At 37.5% G+C, this 12807-nt stretch overlaps 1 protein-coding gene across 2 annotated transcripts; it reads right to left on the bottom strand.

Annotated features, from left to right (window-relative positions):
* Nucleotides 1–8120: 8120 nt before the first annotated feature.
* Nucleotides 8121–12278, bottom strand: LOC113727236 (protein kinase STUNTED). Of its 2 annotated transcripts, none has more exons than XM_027251272.2 (9): nt 11896–12278; nt 11697–11776; nt 10280–11087; nt 9895–10143; nt 9655–9818; nt 9482–9561; nt 9265–9412; nt 8854–9003; nt 8121–8754 (listed from the first exon to the last, which is right to left on the bottom strand). In XM_027251272.2, the coding sequence occupies exons 1-9, from the start codon at nt 12131–12133 to the stop codon at nt 8506–8508; spliced, it is 2166 nt and encodes a 721-aa protein (XP_027107073.2). In that variant the 5' UTR covers nt 12134–12278; the 3' UTR covers nt 8121–8505. The 2 variants fall into 2 exon arrangements, with proteins under 2 accessions (XP_027107073.2, XP_027107072.2); XM_027251271.2 differs by having other exon boundaries at nt 8323–8754; nt 11697–11779; nt 11896–12271.
* Between the last annotated feature and the right edge of the window lie 529 nt (nt 12279–12807).

The raw sequence follows: 12807 nt of genomic DNA, 5'->3' as shown, positions 1-12807 counted from the left end.
AGTCGTCTTAAAAATTTATTCATTATCTAATGTTCAATACTTATATTTGGTAAATTTAAATAGTTAATTAAATATTTTATTATAATATAAGTAACTATATAGCGTTAAGTCGATTGAATAATATGTAAGCAGTTATTTTTTTTGGCATTTCAAGTAGTTGTCTATTAAGTTTCACTTGAAATAAAGATTTTATAATTATTTGAAATTATGCAATAAAAAATCAACATAAGAAGAAAAAATGCATAACATGACATTGTACAATCGTGAATTTAAAAATAGCGATAAGCATTATAATAATAAAAGATTAAATTAACGCTAAATCCCCATATTCAAATATTTGAAATTGTAAAACATGCAATTGAAATGATCATATCAACGGTTGGTACCCCTTTTGCCCTTGCCTTTATCACCTGGTGTTGTAGACGGACAGCAAAATCTTTTAGGCTTTCGTCTGCAACGATCACGAAGAGCATAGGGTCCTACGTCATCCTCCTCCTCCTCATCCGACTCAACTGTCGTACTGCTATCACCATCGTGTTAAGAACGATACGTGCCAAAATTCCCCATCTGACCGTAAGTAGTAGTAGATATCGGCTGGATCGACGCAGGTACGGTCATAGTCTGTCCAAGACTGTAATAATCGGGAAGGTCTGAAATGGATGGGACACCACCCGTTTCGTTCAGAAAATTGAATATTGGATGTAGGTTAGCAGTAGAAGATGAGGCCGCTGCAGTGGCAACGTATCCAAATGGAGGCTCGTTTGACGAGGATGGAAAATGTCCCCCAAATACAGGCAAATATGGAGAGGGCCTGGAATATACACCAAAAGGTGGAAACTGTGGCAAAGGCGTGGCATCTAGAGCAATATGCTGTGAGTGCGGGAACGATGTCACCTGAGGGGTAAAGGCCGATATATTCTGTCCAGGTGACACACCGTGGATGTCTATCATCGGCACAGACACAGATGTGGTGAATTGATTACTAGTCGGGTTGTAATGCGACTGAGTGCCCCCCTCGGTCATTTGAATGCCCGTCTCCTCAATGACTTCGTCCTGCAACCCATGCCTATGGCGTCGACTTCTACTAGATGATGGTCCACCTTGTGTAGGGACACGTCACACGCGAGGTTGGATAGGAATTTCTGGTGTCACATGAGGATTATGATTGAAAGAATCATAATCACCAACAACCATGCGATCAAAGCGCTGGAGATATTGCATTGATCCATATGCTCCATCAACAATTGTTGCAAGACGTGGATGAAATCGACTTCCAGGGTCATCAAGTTCAAGTGCATCATGTGATTGCCGACCAATGCGCTGCATAGTATTCATCTGACATATACAAAATAGGAGAAAACATGATCATCCATTGTCCAAAAGTAAATAAATTAAATTTGGGAGATAGTAGTAATTTACTAAATACTCAAACTGGCCCGAAACTCCATGCAACATTTGTCCAACTTGTGCCTGCTGCTGGATAGGCGGCGTAATGTACAGAACGGTGTGATTGTAATACCACTCCAGATAATTATTGGAAGGCCTGAACGTGGTTGTAGGCACACCAGGTACTTGTGCTTCTCCACGCGCATTCCAGTATCCTATCCAATCCCGATGAAAATGAGCCCAATTTCTTCCAGGATAACCGGAAATCTCCAATTGGTGTAAACCTCGATTAGTGTCAACTTCTTCCGGAATTTCCTGCCTCATCCCAAATTGGCGCATGACACGATCTGGACAATGTATTTCGACGATGTGCCAGAAAATAAGAGGGACTCTTGCCCGCCATATGCACTCCCCTCTTCTGCAATAATCAGGTAGACTAGCCAGTACGCCATCGCTATACGGCATCCAAATAAACTGCTACCATAACCATAATTTAGATACGATCCAAAATTAAAAACGAGGGACTATAAAATATAATTTATTGATATGTACGACGTTATACCTGATCCAACCGCAATAAGGCTAGCTGCTCCCGATAAGATGTAGTGGATCGGCTATAAGGGTCAACCCCTGTTCGTTCAGCGGCCCATCTACCACCTCTAGGAAAATCCCCAATCCCAGAATATGGGAGTACATCAGGACGAATCACGGGAATCCGCTCCCACGCCCAAAGCTGTACTAACAAGTACGGACCTCCAGATGTGATTGCAGAAACACGTGATGCGTGGCACAATCGTCGGTATAAACACGCCAACGTCGCAGATCCCCAGCTATACTGGCTCATGGCATCCAAATCACGAACATAGTCTAGCCAATTTAAACTGACGACGTTCTGACACGAATCTGCAAATAGCAATCCACCCAATAGAATTAGGATGTTCATCCGGGCATACTGGCGAACCATCTCATCAGAAGCATCTGCAGGCAGTGGCGTACTCAACCGTCGGGATATGGATGATAACTTCAGACGACCGTGGTTAAGCATGTTATCTTCTGGCCAATATCCCAAAAGGTCGTTAACCAATTGTTTGCGGTCTAATGGACTACGTTTCGTCTGTACTAATGTGACGGGTAGACCATCAACGCTTAAACCCCACAAAACCTCCACATCCTGCAGAGTCACAGTCGCCTCTCCCATAACTGGAAGGTGAAAAGTGTGTGTCTCTTGCCTCCAACGCTCCACAAGTGCATTTATAAGACCATGATCTACTGTGAGATAACCGGCTCGGCGAATGCCATAAAAGCCAGCAGCATCGATGTACTGTGCAACCCGTTCATCTAAATGTATAAGAGGTTGAAAAAACCTCTTGTCACACCGCCGAACATCTAAATCCACACCTGTGCCTTGGAAGATCGCAGATGACCTATGTTCTGCTTGTAGATATAAAACAGTGTCATCCAAGGGACCGGGATGAGGGGGTGCTGTGGTTCTGGCCCATCGCTCCATTTTAAATCCTGCTTTCAGATACAAATAACATAAAAAATAATACATCCAAATTTTACACTTTAATAAATGCATCACAACCACAATACATCCAGAGTTTAATATTTATCACGACCAACTACCAGTTCACAATAGATAATACATCAAAAGTTTATGCATTTAATACTATCAAATATCAAAATCCAGTTACTTATTAGTACAACCGTCTACCAGCACTGAGACATCTCAAGTTATTTATGAAAATAACCGGCATATGGACAATTAGGGGCAGTGTGACCCGGCTGTAAGCAGTTACTGCATCGGCGTGGTGCATAAGGGCATCTTCTATCCATTTGATTTCTGATCCTAGCAGTTCTCAATGGTCCGGGCATCTTTTGTTTCAACCGATCTCCATTGACATTCAGCTTTAATTCCGCCGAGATCCAATATTTTTGATCCCGTAGCGGCTGAAAAGAACCACTGAATGTAGCTTGATAAGCGGGAAACGTATGTTCATGAGCGACAAGCGTCATTGGACTAATACCACACCTATAACACGCTGCCATAGCATGTGAACATGGGAAGCGTAGTTCTCTCCATTTTCCACATGTACAGGTGCGACTTCCAATGTCGACAGTCTGGGCATGACCTCCTTGTCGGCTTTGCCTCCTAGCAGTTGTGATACAGTAAATGCCTCTCTGGTGATACAGTAAATGTCTCATCATCGGAACCACTAAGATTGGGCTCCGGTTCGGAGTCCATGTCAACATCTACAAACTGATCGTCAGTAGATGGCTGTGTATCAAACATTGGTGCCGATTCAATATTCGCACCTCGAGAATGAATGGTTGAGGTGTGAATTATCGATCGAGCACCTGTACAAGGAGGATCATTATTCGTCTGCCGACCAGTACCCCTTCTTCGCCCTCTATGCCTTTGTTCGACATCTGCTCCAGCTAGTTGGGTCATTTGACTCTCAAAATAGCCAACTGGCTGGAATAAAGATATATGTTCGAAACTGCTACCGCCTCGCTCAAGATTACCACTTATAATTTGTAAACCATCGGTACCATGTTCTTCTAAACCCAATAGCTTCTCGACCTCCACATATATTTCGGTTGCAAGTCTACTACCAGATTGTAAGTAGTACAGACCAGCAACTCCATTGTCATTTACCAAAGGCATTGCACCAAACTTGCCATTTTGGAGACAACTCCGATATATCAAACTAATCTTATAGCTGTTCCGATCTAAACCCATACTAGTGTATATTCTGTCTACCAATTCATCATAACCCACCACCTCTGTCAGGAACAACGCATCTTTCGGTATAGGAGGATCATATGAAATTGACCCCTTTTTGTATATAATTTTTCCTCCCCAATATAATTGTATCACCAGGCAATTATCACTTGACATGTTATACCTATTACGGACGAGTGTTGATAACATTGTAAAATCGCATTGCTAAGCTTATTTGAATAATCAATTAATTGATCGAATCAAATATGTATAATTTATAACAAATAAATAAATAATTATGAGTCCACAATTGTAACAAATAATAACCAGTAATATAACAAATAACAACAAAAAATGCATTATAATTAAATAATTCAACCATTTATAACAAATAAACGTATCATTTAATAAATAACAAAGTAAACCTAATTAACCACCTTAATTACTACATTTAGTTATAAAAATTTTACCTTATGCTAAGTCTATCATGCACCTACATTTCATATTGGGTCAATTAAATAACCATTCTAATCAAATATCTTACTAATATTAAAAACCCTATTTTAAAATGATTTTATGCTAATTACATTATGTTTATGCATTTAATGTATTAAATGTAGCAATTATTTCAAATACTTAAATTATCCCCACTAAATAGCTATCATAATCAAAACTCAATACATGCCTCGACAAATAAATCTAAGTTCATTTAATCGACCTCTTAAAATTAATTAATTACAAAAGAGTGAGAGTTCCTAATTTAACTAATTAAACCACAAAACTACTTAATCTAATCAGATACTAAATAGCACAAGCTAATTATCAACTAACTTGCGGAACAAAGTGAATTGCATTAAACTAATACCCCTAATTTTGAAATAAAGCTAACCTAATTACATTATATTTATGCATTTAATGTATTAAATGTAGCAATTATTTCAAATACTTAAATTATCCCCACTAAATAGCTATCATAAGCAAAACTCAATACATGCCTCGACAAATACATCTAAATTCATTTAATCGAACCTATTAAATTTAATTCATTCAACTAATTAAAAAGCAACTAATTAATCTAATTAAATCACAAAACTAATTAAACTAATCACATACTAAATACCGTGGACTAATTATCAACTAACTTGCATAATAAAGTGAATTGCATTGAACCAATAATACTAATTTCGATATTAAACTATGCTAATGATTCCAATTTTATGTACTGCATTTATTATAGATTTACATTCATTTAATCAATCACTTTAAATACATTTATTAAACAAATTTAAACAACTAATTAATCTACTTAAACTAATTCAATCACTAAACTAATTCAACTAAGCGTGTACCGTGCTTCACTAACTAATATTAGCAAACATACGTAAATTACATTATCTGTTTACAATTGCTTCAACAATAAATTAAATATTTAATTAATAACATATTATAACAAAAACATAAAAATATTTATCAACAATTCACTAACATAAAGTGACAAATTATAACAACTTTTATATAATACAAATCACTAACCTTTTTTGAATCCAAAAAACCGATTGCCTCGGAAGCACCGTGAATAATGAGTCCGGCCACCTTAATAGAAGCACCGCAATTAATCAGCACGGCGATTAACAAAAACACGGCACCAAGCGCCTGATGTCAATTCTGCATAAGAATAAAGTAATTATTAGGAACACCAACAGAACCACAAGCCAATTCTACTGCCAAACAAGGTAATAATCATTTGTTAAATAAGGAGGACTAAGCAAACAAACACTCACGCTTTGGACCACAGGACAGTTCTTTGCCTACGCCCAACTCTGCAAAATGTAAAGTCAGGTGCTCGTGTGAAAGTGTCTCTGCAAAATGTAAAGTGAAGTGCTCGTGTGAAAGTGTGAGACACTGAGAAAGAGAGAGAGACTCCGACTGAGAGAAAAGTTAGAAATATAAACTGAGAAAGTGAGAGGTAAATTGAGAAAGTGAGAGGTGCGGACGATGAGGAAGTTTCGTCTAATGCATATATAGAGCATTAGGTCAAATCTAGCCGTCCGTTTGGACGGCTAGATTACAAAGTTTCCATTAAAAAAAAAAAAAAAAAGAACCACCGGTAGCACACAATTATTGTTTCACACAATTATTGTTTCACGACCTGCTAAAGTCTAGTGGAGCATAGTCGGTATTGTCCAGTTATTAGCCTGATTCAGCTTTTTTGCTTCACGGGCAGCTGCAAGCCCCAGCTAGTTTTGTCCACAAGCCTGCCAAAAGGGGCAAATCTGAAGCAAAACACTGGCTAAAATTCACGGGAGCTACTCAGGTGTAAAATTTCAGCCTGGCCGAATTTTTTTTTTTTAAACAATTTCACTGGCTGCCGGGCAGCTGCCGGGCAGAGAGTGCCCGGCAGCCAGCTTTTGCAGTTTTTGTCAGGTGTCAGCCCGGCACCCATGTGTCAACTATAAAAAAAAAAAAATTTTTTTGTGTCAGGTGCCGGGCTGTGTCCGGCACCCATAGATTTATACCTCGAGCCTGTTAGACCCACAAGTGTCCGACTTTTTTTTAATACACCAATATTCGGATTAATTAGCCTAGGTATAGGGCTCGTATTACATGGAAATTTAGTAACGGTTATCAGCAATGCTATTAGACCCGGACCGAACCCATCAGTCCGACCGGTCCGATTGTGAAGTGTTTTGGTCAAAAAATCAGTCAAAATCGACCAAATCAGTGACCTGGTTCTCAAACTTTTATTTGTCTTATTTTTTCCAAATATAATTTAAGTTACCTACTTTTATTTATTAATAGGAATAAGAAAATGCCACCAATTTAATTTAATGTAAACACCAAAACCACTCTCTTTTCTAAATAATCTCTATATCAAGAAGTTTTCATCTCTATCATCTTCTCAATTTATCATCAGTAATTGCAACTTGCATTATAAAGTCATATTCCAAACAAAAAGATTTCGAATTAGGTGTGATTTGTTTTAATTTAGTTTTTCAAGTAGTTCTAAAGAATGGATATAATTTAGACATGAATTCACATTTTCATATATAATTTTTAGTTGTATATTTATTGCAATCCTAACATTTTTGGAACATTTTGTATGGTTGGCCGAATATAACCAAAAACTTAATTCAATATTTCTGAAACTTATAAAAATATAAAATAATTATGACATCATACTCACAAGTCGATATTCAATCCGAGTTTAACTATATTGGTTACCAGGATCCTGCATTCCTCTTTCAACTATAAGTATCACTTAGGTACCGTTTGGTTTGAATGCAAGGAAGGGAAAGGAAAGAAAAGAAAGGAAATAAGAGTAAAGGGTAGTGGTTTCCACCTATCTTGTTTGAATTGAGTAAAGAAGGAAAGGAAAGGAAATATTGAATTTTTATTTGGATTGAAAAAGGCAAAAAAGGAAGGAAAAAGATCAAGTGTTAATTTATGGAAAAAATAGGGAACAAACAATCATTTAAAAAATTTTAAATTATTTCAATTAATTTAATTTCATTACCCTCTATTTCCGCCCACTTTTGGGGGAAAACCATAACTCCAGAAAATAATTAGACTCTTTCCCACCCTTTCCCTCATGAAAAATTAATCCAAACAATAAAAATCAAACCCCTCCAATTCCTCTCCTTTCCTTTCCCTCCCACTCCCCCAATCCAAATGGTGCCGTAAGGAATGAGGCTATTGATATAGTTGAAAGGCTGTAGTGGTGATTGCGCTCTCCCTCTATTTGGCCAATGATTTTCCAAGGGGAAGAAAAAACAGAAAGAAGTATTATTGACCATCTTCAAGCTGTTTTAACACTAAGAGAAACCAAGTTTGAAGTTGGCATCTTCTTGTATCTAAACAAAATAGTGAAGACACTGAAGAAACAACCTAGAAAGCGCTATAAAATTCCTCCATGGACAAACACTTCTTCCTTTCCCTTTGGCAGATGCCATTTTTTACAACCCCCCCCCCCCCCCCCCCCCAAAAAAAAAAAAAAGAATGTAGAGTGAAATTTGCCAATGAAAAACTATACACTAGATACCAATTTCTTGCAACTAAATGCCAAACTCATGTACTGTGTACGTCACCTTCTACAACTTACAATCAGCCTAATCACCAAGCAAATGGTTTTGTGCCTAAAGGACCGACAAAGCAGAAGAATTTTAGCAGCATCTTCTCCACTTTGCTTGTGGGAATAACATGAAGACTAAAAGGACAAAAAACAGCCCCAATTACTTTGTGGAACTGTGACAACTCCAGCAAAGGAGGAGGTCAAAGAATTGGCAAACCTCTCATCCAAGACCTAGCCATGTTGAAAAGATGACAAAGCAACTGAATAAATGTAGATATATACACGAAAACTAAATACACAACTTTACTCTCGCTGGTAATAATCTTCAGACTAATGTCTGATCAAAGCTTGATGTCCGGCTCCATCTGCCTCGCAAATAATCTTCCACAGAGATAGTTTGCTCTGTGCTGCTGCTAGAAACGGAATGATCCTCCAAATTGAGCAAGGCAAGGTTAATAAAGGATTGAATATTTGTTGAAGATTGCTGACCCTCAACATCAACTTCGTCCATACCCTTAACCTGTTGCCTTGCCCATCTAGTTGTTTCTTGGTCACCTTGGAGGAGTTTTGCAACCTGTTTGTGTAATCAGATAAAATGGAAAAATAAATACAGCAACAACACACGGACACAATATGCAAAATAATGCCAACATAAATTGGTAAACTGGCTTACAATGCTGATATTAGGACGAAATTGAGGTCCTCGTCTGATGCAAAGACTTGCTGCCAAGACCATTTTCTCAATCCGTTCATCATCATAAGCATTAACCAAGCTTGGGTCTAACAAGTCAGCAACCTTGCCTCCCTTCAAAATTTGTTTTGCCTGGATATTATAACAGCAAATCATGAGAACTGAAGAAAAGCAGGAAAACTACAATTTGTTGATATTCAAAATTTACCTTTTGAGACTTTAACTGGTTTTAGGAGTCTTATAACGAATATAGGAAGTACATACATCTTGAAAATGTTTAACTAGTTTCATTGGATTATGCTTCACCTTACCCTCTGTTTATTTCACTTTTTCATTTTTCCAAACTACAACTTATTACAGAATCCCAAGTCCCAATATTAATACATAACTTACCCATGTAACCAGACTTTCTGGGCCCTTTGGATGCCCATTGTCAATTGGCTTCCGACCAGACAGAAGCTCAAGGAGCACAACACCATAAGCGTAGACATCAATTTTGTCAACCACTTTCCCGTGCATAAAGTACTCTGGAGCCAAATAGCTGCCGAAAAAAAATAGTTACTATTTAAATAGACAGACCACGAATTGGAAGTGAGAACATCTTACTCACCCAAATGTTCCTGCAACATCATTGCTATTAATCTGATATGAGGAACTTGAGGATGACATAGCAAGTCCGAAATCTGACAGCTGGAATACCAAGATACAAACATTTAGGGTAAGCAACAGATGGATCGGTACCATACTTCAAGTACATAACTATTGACAACATGTTTATCATACCTTGGGTTCAAAATCCTCAGAAAGAAGAATATTTGAAGATTTCACATCCCTGTGAATTATAGGCACAGCAGTTCGATTATGTAAATGTTCCAATGCCTCAGCAACACCCAAAGCAACTTTACATCTCTCTTCCCAACCGAATGTATTACTTTTCTTCTGAGTACCTATTTTCCAAGATAGCCAATTAATACCACAATCTCATATAGATGATTTGCTGCAAAAGTAAAAGCAGTTATATACCATGAAGATTATCTTCTAGACTTCCTCGGGATAAAAGATCATAAACCAATAGTAGATTGTTATCCTCAAAACAGAACCCAAATAAAGATATTATATTAGGATGATTCAATGACGTTATGATCTCTATTTCTGAAACAAATTGCTTGAGAACATCTGCTGATGGCTTCAGTATTTTCACAGCCAGTTCCTTGCCATCTGGAAGAACCCCTCTATAAACTCGACTGCTTCCTCCTTTTCCTATCATATTATCTGACATACAGTAAAGCAATATAATCAGTAACATACAGTAAAGCAATATAATCAGTAACATACCTGACCAAAAAAATAAAACACACACACACAAACTAAAACCAACAGAAAAGAAATTATTGAAAGGAATCAGTACCAGGGCTAAAATTAGATGTCACTGATAGAAGTTCCTGGTAACTGAACAATCGACATTTTGATGAGTACTTCTCAGAAAGACCTTCAAGTTCTTTTGGAATAATCTCCAAGGCAGAAGCAGGAAAGTGTTCACTTAGCCAATTGTGAGCCCCAAACGGTACTGTTGTACCCTTATCTTCATCCAAATCAGAACAAAGAAGCTTGTCTTTCTCAGAAACATTGTGTTCATGATCAGGGCAGATAACTGCAAAAGATTGCAGGCTGGGTAATTTCAATATCCATTGCATTACAGAAGACTTCTTGACAGAGGATAGTGCAGATGACTTTGGGTTATGCAAAAAGGCCTTTCGGAGCAAAGCCCACCCAGCCTTTGGTTCAGGCACTTTCTGAGTTTGAACGGGCACCAAAGCCATGGGGTTGTCCACTTCTAGAGCACTAGATGATGACAACGGTGAAGAGGAATCTTCACAGGAAAACGTACTCGATACCAAACTCGGTGGACAGCTTAGCGAGGTCTTCCTTCTCTTCTGTCTAGATCCCATTGCATCAGAACCTCGTAAATCATGCCCTGATGAATGTGTTTGTGTTGCTTCTCTTCTAAACATTATCTTGCCATTATAAACGGCCATAACAGAGATATCTTTGCCAACAGTTTTGGCACAATATTTTGCCACTGATACCACTGATCGCATTGGGTGATTGGTTTCAGCAGTCCCAATAACTAAACTCATTGCACCATAAGACATTGCCTCTCGGGCTAAAACTTTACGAATCGGAGATCCTCTACTTACCTTTAGCTTCAGATCAACCTAAATCAAGATTCATCAAACTCCGTAAAAGATCAAATTCTACTGTAATTCGGATATTATCCATGCACATTTCCCAACAGAGAAACTAAAAATTATTTGAGAATGTTTTATAAATAATTTTTTTAAAAAATCGAGTGAATTCAAAAATGAACTAAACAGTACTATCATCATGCCATGGATTATTTCATCCTCCAGGGCTCAAAAGAAGGGAGAAAAAAAATTAAAAAAAAAGTGATCCACAAAGGTCTGAAATTAATATACCTTTTTACCCTACAAACGAAGCTTTTATATTCTAACCAGAAGAATTCAAATCCCGAATGTTTCCTAGTTTTTTTTCCACCCTTTCCTCAGCAAAACCAAACAAAAGAAATAAAGGCAAAGCTAATAACAACTAAATAAAGAATCCCAACTTTATCATGCTATCTTAAATTCATCATTCTTCCTGCAAACACATATTATCCTACTTTTCCACTCCGTTTCTTACAGGAGGAGGTAAAAAAAAAGAGTGAAATTCCAGGGCCGGTATAAATTTCCGAGAACAATACCAGTAAATATTACTGAGAACAATACCAAATAAATAATGAAACTCAAAACGTTATGAAAAATTACCTGCTTTAAATTACAGAAGCCTTCGTAAGCAGCAAGCACCGAATCAAATGACTTCACTAGCGAAAGCAACGTCGCTTTATCTTCTTCCACATGAAAATTAAAAAATAAAATAAAAAGTTCATCACGAAATGTTAAAAATTATTACAGAAAAAAGCCAAAAACTACTCCCCTGGGAATGGAGGGAAATTGCAGAGCATACCAGTATTGGGATCAATGACGTGAAGAGCAATGACTCGATCTCCAGACTGAGCAACCTTAACCAATGCCCATGTCAGCAACTCCTTACTCCGAGTATCCATTTTCACTCCGACCACCAAAACCGCTCCTCCGCCGTCTCCGGCGTCTGCTTCGCTGGAGCCGTCTTCTCCGCTCAAATCATTATAATAATTAATACCGCATTTACAGTTTCCCAGACTACAGTTTCCCATCACTTTCATTATATTCCAAAATAGATCCTTCAAAGTCTTCTTCCACCACGAGACGCCGCCGTTTCAAAGCTTTCTCAGTCTCTCTCCGGCAATGGGGCTTGTGGGAACTGGAAAGAGAAGATGAATTATTCCACGTTCTCTTTTTTTATGTTTTGTTGGGAATTGGGACTGATAAATACTTATAAATAGCGAGGAATACAGAAAATGATTGTGGGGGAGAAATTATTTGGTGCTTCTCGGACTACGGCGGCGTCTTTCGGACCCGAAAAGATGTGACATGTTTGAGGTCTTGTGTCTGTTTGACTGTTCTGGGCTTTTAAAAATGGCTGCTTTAATTTACATTTAATTGATTGAAAAAATTCCTTTTTTGGTTTTCTTCATATTGGAGAAATAATAGTAAAGAACGATTTACAATTAATAAAGAATCATTGAAGAGATTATATATTAACTTGAGAAAACAGTAATAGTAATCTTTAACGTTGGAAATTTTAATTTTGTTCCTTTTCATTAGGGCTCGAATTTACTTAAAAGCAAAGTTCAAATCATAGTTTATCTTGGAAAAAAATCATTTTTCACCCGTCATTACTTATACTAATGTAAATAAATCACCGTCGATTGAAGAAATAAATTCATGAGATAGTAGAAATAATAGAAGAAAATAAATAACAATGAATAAAGAATAT

Source organism: Coffea arabica, chromosome 2e (genome assembly GCF_036785885.1).
Source record: "Coffea arabica cultivar ET-39 chromosome 2e, Coffea Arabica ET-39 HiFi, whole genome shotgun sequence".
In the NCBI taxonomy this organism is placed as follows: domain Eukaryota; kingdom Viridiplantae; phylum Streptophyta; class Magnoliopsida; order Gentianales; family Rubiaceae; genus Coffea; species Coffea arabica.
This window is presented reverse-complemented; position numbering and strand designations above follow the sequence as displayed.

What these genes read in the sequence shown, in the direction of transcription:
- LOC113727236 (XM_027251271.2), bottom strand. Translation starts at nt 12,133, where the DNA reads ATGAAAGTGATGGGAAACTGTAGTCTGGGAAACTGTAAATGCGGTATT. An exon ending in GCTTCTGTAATTTAAAGCAG is followed by an intron (nt 11,088 to 11,696) that starts GTAATTTTTCAT and finishes ATCTTGATTTAG; the next exon opens with GTTGATCTGAAGCTAAAGGT. An exon ending in TCTAGAAGATAATCTTCATG is followed by an intron (nt 9,819 to 9,894) that starts GTATATAACTGC and finishes CTTGGAAAATAG; the next exon opens with GTACTCAGAAGAAAAGTAAT.